The 12770-nt window shown below is 55.7% G+C and overlaps 1 protein-coding gene across 2 annotated transcripts in view; it reads left to right on the top strand.

Annotated features, from left to right (window-relative positions):
- Positions 1–1258: 1258 nt before the first annotated feature.
- Positions 1259–12770, top strand: part of SCARA5 (scavenger receptor class A member 5) — a 33760-nt gene continuing 22248 nt past the window's right edge. The window contains exons 1-3 of one of the 2 annotated variants that reach the window (XM_058801465.1): positions 1259–1419; positions 3074–3186; positions 7868–7996. In XM_058801465.1, coding sequence (XP_058657448.1) covers positions 3075–3186; positions 7868–7996 — 241 coding nt within the window. In that variant the 5' untranslated portion in view covers positions 1259–1419; position 3074. Of the gene's footprint in view, positions 1420–3070; positions 3187–7867; positions 7997–12770 lie in introns of both variants that reach the window. The other variant, XM_058801466.1, reaches the window with a different exon arrangement.

Raw genomic sequence — 12770 nt, 5'->3', positions numbered from 1 at the left:
TTTTCCCGGGGTTTGCTCCTGTCCCGTTCCTCCCGCGGGACGCTCCAGCTCCGCTGCCGCGTGTCCCGGTTCCCCCGGGAGATGTTCCCATCCCGGTTTCCCTTATCCCGTTTTTCCCGGGAGATGTTCCCGCCCCGTTTTTCCCGGGAGATGCTCCCAAACCGGTTTCCCCTATCCCGGTAACCCTGGGAAGTGCTTTGGTCCCGGTGCCCCCTGTCCCGGTCCCACCGGGAGACTCGCTTGTCCCGGTCCCTCCTGTCCTGGTACCACCGGAAATTCTCCTGTCCCGGTGTCCCCAGGAGATTCTCCTGTCCCGGTGTCCCCAGGAGATTCTCCTGTCCCGATCCCCCCGTCCCGGTTCCACCGGGAGTTTCTTCTGTCCCGGTTCCCCCTGTTCGAGTATTCCCGGGAGATTCTCCTGTCCCGGTTCCCCCATCCCGGTCCCACCGGGAGTCGTTCCAGCCCCGTTTTTTCCGGAGGACGCTCCGTTCCCGGTTCCCTCCTCCCCTGCCCCGGTTCCATTGGGAGATTCTCCTGTCCCGGTTCTCCCTGTCCCGGTACCCTCGGGGGATTCGTCCTGTCCCGGTTCCACCAGGAGCTTCTCCTGTCCCGGTGCCCCGTGTCCCGGTGTCCCCTGGATATTTTCCTGTCCCGGTCCCCCTGTCCCGGTTCCCCCTGTTCGAGTATTCCGGGGAGAATCTCCTGTCCCGGTCCCCCTGTCCCGGTACCACCGGGAGATTCTCTTGTCCCCGTTTTTCCCTGTCCCTGTTCCCCCTGTCCCAGTTGCCCTAGGAGTCGTTCCAGCCCCGTTTTTCCCGGAGGACGCTCCGTTCCCGGTTCCCTTCTCCCCTGCCCCGGTTCCACTGGGAGTTTCTCCTGTCCCGGTCCTCCCTGTCCCGGTACCACCGGGAGATTCTCCTCTCCCGGTTCCCCCTGTCCCGGTTGCCCTAGGAGTCGTTCCAGCCCCGGTTCCACTGGGAGTTTCTCCTGTCCCGGTCCTCCCTGTCCCGGTACTACCGGGAGATTCTCCTCTCCCGGTTCCCCCTGTCCCGGTTGCCCAGGAGTTTTCCAGCCCCGTTTTTCCCGGAGGACGCTCCGTTCCCGGTTCCTCCCTCCCTTCCCCTGCCCCTCTCGAGGCCCCGGGCGGGCTCGGGGCGGCGGGGGCGGCCCCGGTGGGCGGGCGGGGGCGCGGGGAGCCCGGCCCCGCTCCGGTTCCGCCTACAAAGGGCTCGGGCCGGGCGGGCCCCGCTCACAGCGCCGGGACCCCGCACCCATGGGCGGCTGCCGGGCCCCGCCGCCGCCCGGGGCGGCTCCTCGCCCTCCTCGGCCCCCGGTAGCGGCCAGCGCCGGCGGGACACAGCCCGGGGACTGAGGGAAATCCCGGGAAGAGACCACGGGAAGCTCGGGAAATCCCGAAGGGTGAGCGGGGACGGGGCGGAGGGACACGGAGCGCCGGGAGGGGAGCGGGGTGGGCGGAGAGGGAGATGCTCCGGTTCTCCCGGGATGCTCCAGTCCCGAATTCCTGTCCCGGTTCTCCCGGGATGCTCCAGTCCTGAATTCCTCTGTCCCGGTTCTCCTTGTCCCAGTGGCCCCGGTTCCTGTCCCGGTTCCTGTCTCGGTTCCTATCCTGGTTCCTATCCCGGTTCTCCCTGTCCCCGTTTCCCCGGGAGAGGTTCCTGCCCCGAATCCTTGTGGGGGATTTCTGCCCCGGCATTCCCAGGGGATGCTCCTGTCTCTGTTTTATCCTATCCTAGTTCCTATCCCAGATCCCCTGTCTTGGTTCCTATCCCGGTTCCTATCACAGTTCCTATCCCTGTTCCCGTCCTGGTTCTCCCTGACCCGGTTCCTATCCCAGTTCTCCCTATCCCGGTTCCTATCCCGGTTCCTATCCCGGTTCCTTTCCTGGTTCCCCCTATCCTGGTTCCTATCCCCATTCCCATCCCAGTTCCTACCCCAGTTCCTGTCCCGGTTCTCCCAGTCCCAGTTCCTATCCCAGATCCCTTATCCCAGATCCTATCCCAAATCTCCTATCCCAGTTCCTATCCCAGTTCCTATCCCGGTTTCTATCCTGGTTCCTATCCTGGTTTCTATCCCCAATCCCCTATACCAGTTCCTATTCTGGTTCCTGTCCCAGATCCCCTATCCCAGATCCCCTATCCCAGTTCCTATCCCAGTTCCTATCCCAGATCCCCTATCCCCGTTCCTCCAATCCCAGTTCCTATCCCAGATCCCCTATCCCATTTCCTCCAATCCCATTTCCTCCAATCCCAGTTCCTCCAATCCCAGTTCCTGTCCCAGATCCCCTATCCCCATTCCAATCCCAGTTCCTATCCCAGTTCCTGTCCCAGATCCCCTGTCCCGGTGTCCCGGGTCAATCTCCACCTGGAGTTTCTCCCTATCCCACTTCCCCCTGGACACTCCTGCCCCCATTCCCCATCCCCATTTCTGTGGGGAATTTGAGACCCCTCTGGAATTCCCGGATGGATTTTCCCCCTTGGAAGCGGGACTGGAGCTGGGAGTTCTGCTGGTGGAACTGGGGTGGGGGTGACAAAACCCCAGCAGCAGCAAATTCCCAGGGAAAACAGAATCCAAGGATCTGTGCCTGCCCCAAACGCCGTCCAGACAGCCTGGGACGCTGCCAGGGATTCTCTGGGAATCCCAGCCCAGCCAGGAATCCCTTCCCAAGGTCCCACCATCCCAAACTCCCCTTTCCCACTGGAAGCCATTCCCTGCCTCCTGCCCCTCCAGCCCTTGCCCAAATTCCAGCTCTCCTGGAGCCCCTTTGGGATGGGGAAGCGGCTCCAAGGATTCCCTGGATCCTGCCCTGATCCAGCTGCACATTCCCAGCTCTCCCAGCCCTGCAGCAGCTTCACAGTCTCCTCTCCAGCTCCCTGTCCCGCTGATTTCGGGATCCCAATTCCAGGTGGGCTCTCACCTGCCCCATCCCAATGCAGGAGCCAGGATTGGGATTGGGATTAGGATTTGGGATTGGGATTGAGATTTGGGATTGGGATTGGGATTGGGATTGGGATGTGCCAAGGCCCCGTGGGACATTCCTGTTTTTCTCCAGCAGGATGGAGAACAAGGCCGTGGATCTCCACACCTTCTCCGAGAGGGAGAACGGATCCGTCCTGGAGGAGCCCTTCGAGGGACGGAGCCTTTCCAAGCTGAACCTCTGCGAGCACGGTGAGGGCGGATCCGCCTCCGGATCCACTCGGGATTCACCTCTGGATCCACTCCAGGATCCCCCTGGGGATCCACATGTGGATCCTCTTCTGGATCCAGCTCTAGATCCACCTCTGGACCCACTCCTGCATCCACCTCCAGATCCAACCCTGGATCCACCTCCAGATACACCCCTGGATCCACCTCGGGATCCACTTCTGGATCTGCCCCCAGATCGTCCCCCGGATCTCCCCTAGGATCCACCCCGGATCTGCCTCCAGATCCATCCCAGATCCACCCTGGGATTCCCCTCGGGATCCACCTTTGGATCCACCTCTGGATCCACCCCAGGATCCACCTCCAGATCCCCCCCTGATTCACCTCAGTATTCACCTTGGAATCCACCTCAGGATTCACCCTGGATCCACCTTGGGATCCCCCCCGGATCCATGGCGGGAGTGGGAGCGCACAGATCTCCCGGGAAGGAGCTCTGGACGTGGCTCCTCTGGTGCAGGGATGAGCTCAGCTCTCAGCTCCACGTTCCAGCCGGGATTCCCAGCCCTGGGAACGGTGGATTCCATGGTGGGAGCAGCACCGGGAGCTGTCCTGGCCCTGGCCCAGGTTTTCCAGGGATTCTGCGGCTCTCCCATCCCTGGCAGTGTCCAAGGAAAGGTTGGATGGGCTTGGAGCACCCTGGGATGGTGGGAAGTGTCCCTGGGATGGGATTTGACGTCCCTTCCCACCAAACCATTCTGGAATTCTGGGATCAAGGACACTCAGGATCCATCCCGAGGGATTTTTATGGAATCTGGGGATGGAAAAGGGAAGGGAGACCCTCCCTGGAGTCCCGAATTCCCAGTGAAGCCCCTGGATCCTGAAATTCCTTCTTAAGGAGGAGTCGGGATGGGGATGGATCCAATGGCAGGCTGGGAGGGCTGGGAATGTGCAGCTGGATCAGGGCAGGATCCAGGGAATCCTTGGAGCCACTTCCCCATCCCGAAGGGGCTCCAGGAGAGCTGGGATTTGGGCAAGGGCTGGAGGGGCAGGAGGCAGGGAATGGCTTCCAGTGGGAAAGGGGAGCTTGGGATGGTGGGATCTTGGGAAGGGATTCCTGGCTGGAAGGGCGGGAGGGGCTGGCTGGGCTGGGAACATCCAGCTCCGGATGGGAATGCTGCAAGGGGCTCATGGAGGTGACTCCGAGGGGATCTGTGGGAGTAGGGACAGTTTTGGATCCAGAGGGAGAATTTCCCATCCAGGAGATCCCTGAGTGTTGATCCCATTCCCCAAATCCCTGCTCCTGCCTCTTCCCAGCTTCCCGATCCTGCTGTTCCCATCCCTTCCCACTGGGAAACGCTGGAAAAGCCGGAGCCCCCCAGGACCGAGCCCAGAATTCCCAGCAAATCCCTTGCCCTGGGAAAGGCTGGCAGTGCCTCCCTGCCTTTGGGGCTTGATGGAATTCTGGAATTCCAGATTCCCTGGAATTCTCGGGGCTCATCCCAAGGCGAGGCTGACCCTCCAGGGAACCCCATTCCCAAGGGAGAGGAATTTCTGGGAAGGGACTGGAATAAAGTCACCCCCTGAGGTTGGGACCAGCCGGATCCCGCCCGAATTCATGGAAAACTCCAACCGGGGGTTCGAGGATCCATCGGGAGAGCAATCCCAACCTTCTGCTGGCCCAGGAACGCCATTCCCGGACCTTTTCCAGGGTTTCGGGGACCCCAAATCCCCGAATCCCGCTTGTTTTCCTCCTCCCGCTCCCTGGAGCCTGGGCAGGGGCAGGAAATGTTCGCTTTTCCTTGGATCCCGGCCCTTTGCACGCTTCCAAGGGCCGGGAATGGGAGTGGGTGGATCGGGGCGCGCCGCCAGCTCCGCCCGGGGTGTCCCGGGAGCCGCCGCGAGTGCGAAATGTCAGCAAAACATCGGCGCCCTCCTCGTCCCGCGGCTCCATCCCGGGAACGGCGGGCGGGGAGCGGGGGATGAGATCCAGCTGGAGCATCCCGGATCCCACCTGAGCCGCGTTCCCGCGGGACCCAGCCCGGAGCTCAATCCCGAGCTCCCAAAGCCGGGCTGGCTTTCGGGATCCGCCCGCCGTAACCCTTTCCCGGCCGGAGCCTTTTCCAGCCATCCCCGTTTTCCCGGGATGGACACACGGGGACAACGATGGCGTGGGGGAGGGTCCCTGGAATTCTGGGATCCCCCCATCCAGGGGTTCCATCGCCGGAATTCCAGGGAGCAGCGAGATCCCACCTGGGCATTGCCCGGCAGGGATGGGCCTGGCTGGAGCTGGGAATTGCCGTGGGATGGGATCCCAAATCCCAGCAGGGGTGGGATCCCAAATCCCAGTGGGAATGGGCCTGGCTGGAGCTGGGAATTGCCGTGGGATGGGATCCCAAATCCCAGCAGGGATGGGATCCCAAATCCCAGCAGGAATGGGTCAGGCTGGAGCTGGGAATTGCCGTGGGATGGGATCCCAAATCCCAGCAGGGGTGAGATCCCAAATCCCAGCAGGGATGGGATCCCAAATCCCAGCAGGAATGGGTCAGGCTGGAGCTGGGAATTGCCGTGGGATGGGATCCCAAATCCCAGCAGGGGTGAGATCCCAAATCCTAGCAGGGGTGGGATCCCAAATCCCAGCAGGGGTGGGATCCCAAATCCCAGCAGGAATGGGTCAGGCTGGAGCTGGGAATTGCTCCTGGCCATGGGATGTGATGAGATTCTCAAATCCCAGTGGGAATGGGTCAGGCTGGACCTGGGAATTGCCATGAGATGGGATCCCAAATCCCAGCAGGGATGAGAGTCCAAAATCCCAGCAGGAATGGGCCAGGCTGGAAATGGGAATTGCCATGGAATGTGATCCCAAATCCCAGCAGGGATGGGATCCCAAATCCCAGCAGGGGTGGGATCCCAAATCCCAGCAGGAATGGGTCAGACTGGAAATGGGAATTGCCATGGAATGTGATCCCAAATCCCAGCAGGAATGGGCCAGACTAGAGCTGAGATTTGCTCCTGGACAGGGAATGAGATCCCAAATCCCAGTGGGAATGGCCCAGGCTGGAGCTGGGAATTGCCATGGGATGGGATCCCAAATACCAGCAGGGATGGCCCAGGCTGGAGCTGGGAATTGCTCTGACAGGGAATGAGATCCCAAATCCCAGCAGGGATGGGATCCCAAATCCCAGCAGGAATGGGATCCCAAATCCCAGCAGGGGTGGGATCCCAAATCCCAGCAGGAATGGGATCCCAAATCCCAGCAGGGATGGGTCAGGCTGGAGCTGGGAATTGCTCCTGGCCATGGGATGTGATGAGATTCTCAAATCCCAGTGGGAATGGCCCAGGCTGGAGCTGGGAATTGCCATGGGATGGGATCCCAAATACCAGCAGGGATGAGAGTCCAAAATCCCAGCAGGAATGGGCCAGGCTGGACCTGGGAATTGCCATGAGATGGGATCCCAAATACCAGCAGGAATGAGATCCCAAATCCCAGCAGGGATGGGATCCCAAATCCCAGCAGGGATGACCCAGGCTGGAGCTGGGAATTGCTCCTGGACAGGGAATGAGATCCCAAATCCCAGCAGGGAGATGATCTCAAATCCCAGCAGGGATGGGATCCCAAATCCCAGCAGGAATGAGATCCCAAATCCCAGTGGGAATGGCCCCAACTGGAGCTGGGAATTGCCATAGGATGGGATCCCAAATCCCAGCAGGGATGAAATCCCAAACCCCAGCAGGGATGGGCCAGGCTGGAGATGGGAATCACCATAGCATGGGATCTCCCAGCAGGAGATGGGAATTTCCATGGGATGGAATTCCAAATCCCAGCAGGAATGAGAGTCCAAATCCCAGCAGGGTTGCTCCAGGCTGAGTCCGGCCGTGGATCAGTGCTGTGTTCATCCAGAAGGTTTGGAGGAGGATCCCTGAGGGATGAGGGGCTCTGGATCGGAGCCTCGGAGCTCTGAGGAGCACAAAACACCAGAATGGAGGCTCCAGGTGGGAATTCTGGGCTTTTCCTCCATCTTCCATAGGTGTCTCCTTGGAGAAACTCAGATTTGGGAAAGGGCAAATGGAGCTGGACTGAAAATGCTGGGAAAAGCTGCTCCCAGATATCCAGTGTTCTTGCCAGAATCCAACAGGGAATGCTTTAGGTGGGAAGAGACCTTCAAACTCATCCCATTCCATGGGCAGGGACAATTCCCAGAATCCCAGGGTGCTCCAAGCTTATCCCACCCTTCCTTGGACACCCCCAGGGATTCTCTGGGAATTCCAGCCCAGCCAGGAATCCCTTCCCAAGATCCCACCATCCCAAGCTCCCCTTTCCCACTGGAAGCCATTCCCTGCCTCCTGCCCCTCCAGCCCTTGCCCAAATCCCAGCTCTCCTGGAGCCCCTTTGGGATGGGGAAGAGTCTCCAAGGATTCCCTGGTGCTCAGGGTTTTCCTTGGAGCTGCATCCCACGGGATTTTCCTGCTGGGAACCCCAGCCTGGATCCATCCCAGCAGCTCCAGAAGATCCCGGAATGGTTTGGGTGGGATCCATGGGCCTCCAATCCAATCCCACCCCATCCCAACACCTCCCGCCATCGCAGGTGTCTCCAATCCCACCCAACCTTTCCTTGGCCGTCCCAAGGGTGGAGCCTCGGGGATGATCCCAGCCATTCCCGTGGCATTCCAAGGCCTCCCTGAGCCCGTGTCCCGCTCCCTCCCGCAGATCCCGGCCGCAGGATGAGGCCCTGGGGGTGCCGTGGCCGTGTGGGCTCCGTGGCGGCGCTGAAATATTCCGTGGTGGGACTTTACCTGCTGGTGCTCCTCATCCTGGTGGGAATCTTCATCCTGGCAGGTGAGGCTGGGCCTGGGGCGCTCCCAGGACTTCCAGGAGCTTCCATGAAATTCCCACACGAGGTTTTCCGGGTCATCCAGGGGAGGGAAAGTCGGGATCCAGCAGGGAAAAGAAACCCAAACAAAAACCACCCCGAATCTAAAGAAAACCAGTGAAAAACCCTGAAGAACTAAAAAAAAAAATCCCCCCAAAATATCCCAAAAACCCATAAAAATCCCCAAAGAAGTAAAAAAAAAAATCCCCCCAAAAAATCCCTAAACCCCATTAAAAAACCCCTAAGAATTCTAAAAAAGTCCCCAAAAACCCATAAAAACCCATGAGAAGCCCAAAAGAATTCTAAAAACAAAATCCCCCAAATAATCGCCAAAAAACCCCAAACCCTATTATAAACACTTAAAGAATTAAAAAATCCCCCCCAAAAAACATTAAAACCCCCAAAACCCATTAAAAACATCAAAGAATTTTTAAAAACCCCTGGAAAACCTCAAAAAAATTTCCTGAATAACCCCAGAAAACCCCAAAAACTCATTGAAAACCCCAAAGAATTAAAAAAAAAACCAAAAAATCCTAAAATACCGCAAAAATCTGTAAAACACCACAAAGAATTCTAAAAAGAATCCCCCCAAAAAATCCTCAAAACACCCCAAAAACCAATTGAAAACCCCAAAGAAGTAAAAGAAAATCCCCAAAAAACTCCACAAAAACGCAAAACCCCATAAAAAATCCCAAAGAATTCTAAAAAAATCCCCCCAAAAATCCCCCAAAACCCATTTAAAAAACCCATTAAAAAACACAAAGAATTTGGGAAAGAAAAAAAAAAAAAAATGTCCCAAAAAAACCCCTAAAACCCCAAACTCCCATTAAAAAAAATCCCAAAGAATTCAAAAAATCCCCCCAAAAAATCCCAAAAAAACCCAAAAAAACCCCCAGAGTTCAATGGGATCCCAGGCTTGTTCCCCCCTTGCCCTCCTGGAAGAAATTTGGGAATTTCCCGCTTTGACCCCCAATCCTGGGATCTCCCTCGATGGGTTGGAAACGCCACCTCCATGGATCCATCCCTCCTTCCTTGAGTTTATCCCGCTGTTCATGGTGGGGAGGGATGTGACCCCCCCTTTTCCATCCCCCAATCCCCCCGGCTGCTCTCCAAAGGCTGGGAAAGCCCCGAGAAGATTTTCCTGGAATTTTGGGGCCTCTCCCACCGATTTCTCACCATGCATTGTTTGGATGTTGTTGTAAAAACCCCAAAAAAAAAACCCTAAAGAAGTTGGAAAAAAAAACAAAAACAAAAAACCCTCCCAAAACCCCCAAACCCCCATAAAAAAAATCCCAAAGAATTCAAAAATCCTCCAAAAAATCCAAAAAAAGGGTTGGGAAAGGCCGGAGAAGATTTTCCTGGAATTTTGGGGCCTCTCCCACTGATTTCTCACCATGCATTGTTTGGATGTTGTTGTAAAAACCCCAAAAAAAAAACCCCTAAAGAAGTTGGAAAAAAAAAAAAACAAAAAAAACCCTCCCAAAAACCCCAAACCCCCATTAAAAAAATCCCAAAGAATTCAAAAATCCTCCAAAAAATCCAAAAAAAGGGTTGGGAAAGGCCGGAGAAGATTTTCCTGGAATTTTGGGGCCTCTCCCACCAATTTCTCACCATGCATTGTTTGGATGTTGTTGTAAAAACCCCAAAAAGAAACCCCTAAGGAAGTTGGAAAAAAAAACCAAAAAAAAACCCTCCCAAAAACCCCAAACCCCCATTAAAAAAATCCCAAAAAATTCAAAAATCCCCCAAAAAAATGAAAAAAAAAAAGGGTTGGGAAAGGCCGGAGAAGATTTTTCCTGGAATTTCGGGGCCTCTCCTGCCGGGCATTGTTGGGATGTTGTTGTTGGCCGGCGGATCCCGCAGCGAGGGCTGCGATGGATCCGGGACAAGCTCCGCTCCAGGAACAACAACAACATCAACCCCTGGCTCCGGGAATCTCCCAATTCCCACCTCCCGGAGCAGCGGGACTGGCGGGATTCCAGGAAAACCCCGGGAAAACCATTCCAAGTTGTTGCCCAAAATCTTGAAAAAGGGGAGCAGGGGCGAATCAGGGACATCATCTCCGTGGCTGCGGCTTTCAAATTCCAACTTCAAATTTCTTTCGAAATTTTGGAGTTTTGGGATTTTAAGCCGAGCGTCTGGATCGGGATGGGGTCAAGTGCTGGAATTCTGAGCTGGGGGTGTCCAGGGGGGTTTATCCCACAGGGATGGGGTGGGATAAAGGGGTCACATCCAGCCATGGGGAGACAGCCCCAGCTCTGAGCGCTGGAGCTGCTGGTCCTTGGAAAACTGGGAATTTTCATGGACACCTCTCAGGCCGGAAGGCTGAGATTTCCCATGGAAAATCCCTTCCTGAGCTCCCGGAGACAGACACGGAGCCAGGAATTCCTCTCCAGCTCTGTCTCCTACCTGAGGGGAAAGGGAATGGAGAGATGCATGGAATCATGGAATGGTTCTGGTGGGAAGGGACGTGGAAGGATCTCAAATTCTACAGGGACAATTCCCACTGTCCCAGGATGCTCTGAGCCCCGTCCAACCTGTCCTGGAATGTTTTGGGGTGGGTTTGGCCAGGAATTGTTTGGGATCCAGCTGGGCCACGCGACTTTCCTTGGAAAAGAGGTTGGGGAAAGGGTCAGCGGCACAAATCCAAGGAAACACCTCGGGATCCAGCAGGAAAAAAACAAAACAAAACAAAAACCACAAAAACCCATAAAAAACCCAGAAGAAGCCCCAAAGAATTCGAAAAAATCCCCCCAAAAAACCCCAAAACACCCCAAAACCCCATAAAAGCCCCCAAAGAATTAAAAAAAAATTCCCTAGAAAACCTCAAAAAAATTCCCCAAATAATCCTAAAAAACCCCAAAAACCCATAAAAATCACCAAAGAACTGAAAACAAACTCCAAGAACCTCCCCCAAAACCTACAAAACCCCATTAAAAAAAACCAAAGAATTACAAAAAAATCCCCCCAAAAATCCATAAAAAACCCAAAGAATTCTAAAAATAATCCCCCCAAAAAACCCAAACACCCCAAAACCCCATTAAAAACCCCAAAGAATTTTAAAAAATCCCCCCCAAAAAACTCTAAAAACCCATTAAAAACCCCAAAGAATTAAAAAAATAAATCCCCCCCAAAAAACTCCAAAACCCCATTAAAAAAAACATTAAAACCCATTAAAAACCCAAAAGAATTTTAAAAAAATTCCCAGTGGGAACGGGATGTTTTCCTCTCCAGAGCTGGAGTTTCCCACATGGATCTCAGGTGGCGCCTGGGAATTCCCATTCCCTGTATCCCCACCCCTGATCCCCCAATCCACTAAAAATCCTCTGAACCTGCGGCTGGGAATCTGATCTCCAACTTTTCATGGAATTGTGGAATCGTTGAGGTTGGAAAACTTCCTTGGACCCCCTGGAGTCCAACCATTCCCCTGATCCACGTCCCCAGGGATTGAAATCCCTCCAGGAATTATCCTGGCACATTCCAGGGCTCCTGCCTCCCCTTTCCCAAATTTTGCTGAGTGCAGGGATGGCAAAGCCCCTTGGGAATACCTGGAATTCCCACCCAGCCCCTCGGCACAACCTTTTCCCTGAGGGAATTGTTCCGAATTCCAACCTGAACTTTCCCCGGCGAAACTTGGGACTGTTCCCTCTGGTGATTCATAAATATCCCAAATATCCCAAAGTTTTTCCTCAGGGAATGTTCTTCCCTGTAGTTTTCCATCCTTCCCATGGGATCTGCTCCACCTGAGCCTCCTCAATCCCTCAGATCCCTCCCAGGAATTCCGGGGACCAGCTGGGATGAGCAGAGGGAACTGAACCCTGCGCCATTCCAGGAGGAGAATCCCGGCTGGAATTCTGGGACAAACCGTGGGATTCAGGAACGGGGATTGGGAAGATGCCTGGAAGAACCTGATTCCAGCTTGGACGGGGACAGGGGGAGGTGTCAGGGCTGGGATGGGGTGGGATTGGAGGTCCCTTCCCACCCAAACCATCCCGGGATCCTGGGATGGATCCAGGCTGAGGTTCTGTGTCCCAGCAGAGAAATCCCATGGGATGCAGCTCTGAGGGACCAAAGGAAAACCCTGAGCTCCAGGGAATCCTTGGAGCTACTTTCCAAGCCTCAAGGGGCTCCAGGAGAGCTGGGATTTGGGCAAGGGCTGGAGGGGCAGGAGGCAGGGAATGGCTTCCAGTGGGAAAGGGGAGCTTGGGATGGTGGGATCTTGGGAAGGGATTCCTGGCTGGGCTGGAATTCCCAGAGAATCCCTGGCAGTGTCCCAGGGTGGATTTGGAGCACCCTGGGATGGTGGGAAGTGTCCCTGGGATGGGATTGAAGGTCCAGGGATCCCATCCCAAACCATTCCGGGATTCTGGGATCAAGGACACTCAGGATCCATCCCGAGGGATTTTTATGGAATTTGGGGATGGAAAAGGGAAGGGAGACCCTTCCTGGAGCCCCAAATTCCCAATGAAGCCCCTGGATCCCGAAATTCTTTCTCAAGGAGGAATTGGGATGGGGATGGATCCAATGGCAGGCTGGGAGAGCTGGGAATGTGCAGCTGGATCAGGGAAGGATCCAGGGAATCCTTGGAGCCGCTTCCCCATCCCAAAGGGGCTCCAGGAGAGCTGGAATTTGGGCAAGGGCTGGAGGGGCAGGAGGCAGGGAATGGCTTCCAGTGGGAAAGGGGAGCTTGGGATGGTGGGATCTTGGGGAGGAATTCCTGGCTGGGCTGGAATTCCAGAG

Source organism: Ammospiza caudacuta, chromosome 3 (genome assembly GCF_027887145.1).
Source record: "Ammospiza caudacuta isolate bAmmCau1 chromosome 3, bAmmCau1.pri, whole genome shotgun sequence".
Taxonomy (NCBI): Eukaryota; Metazoa; Chordata; class Aves; order Passeriformes; family Passerellidae; genus Ammospiza; species Ammospiza caudacuta.
The sequence above is the reverse complement of the archived record's forward strand: the minus strand, read 5'-3'. Positions and strand labels throughout refer to the sequence as shown.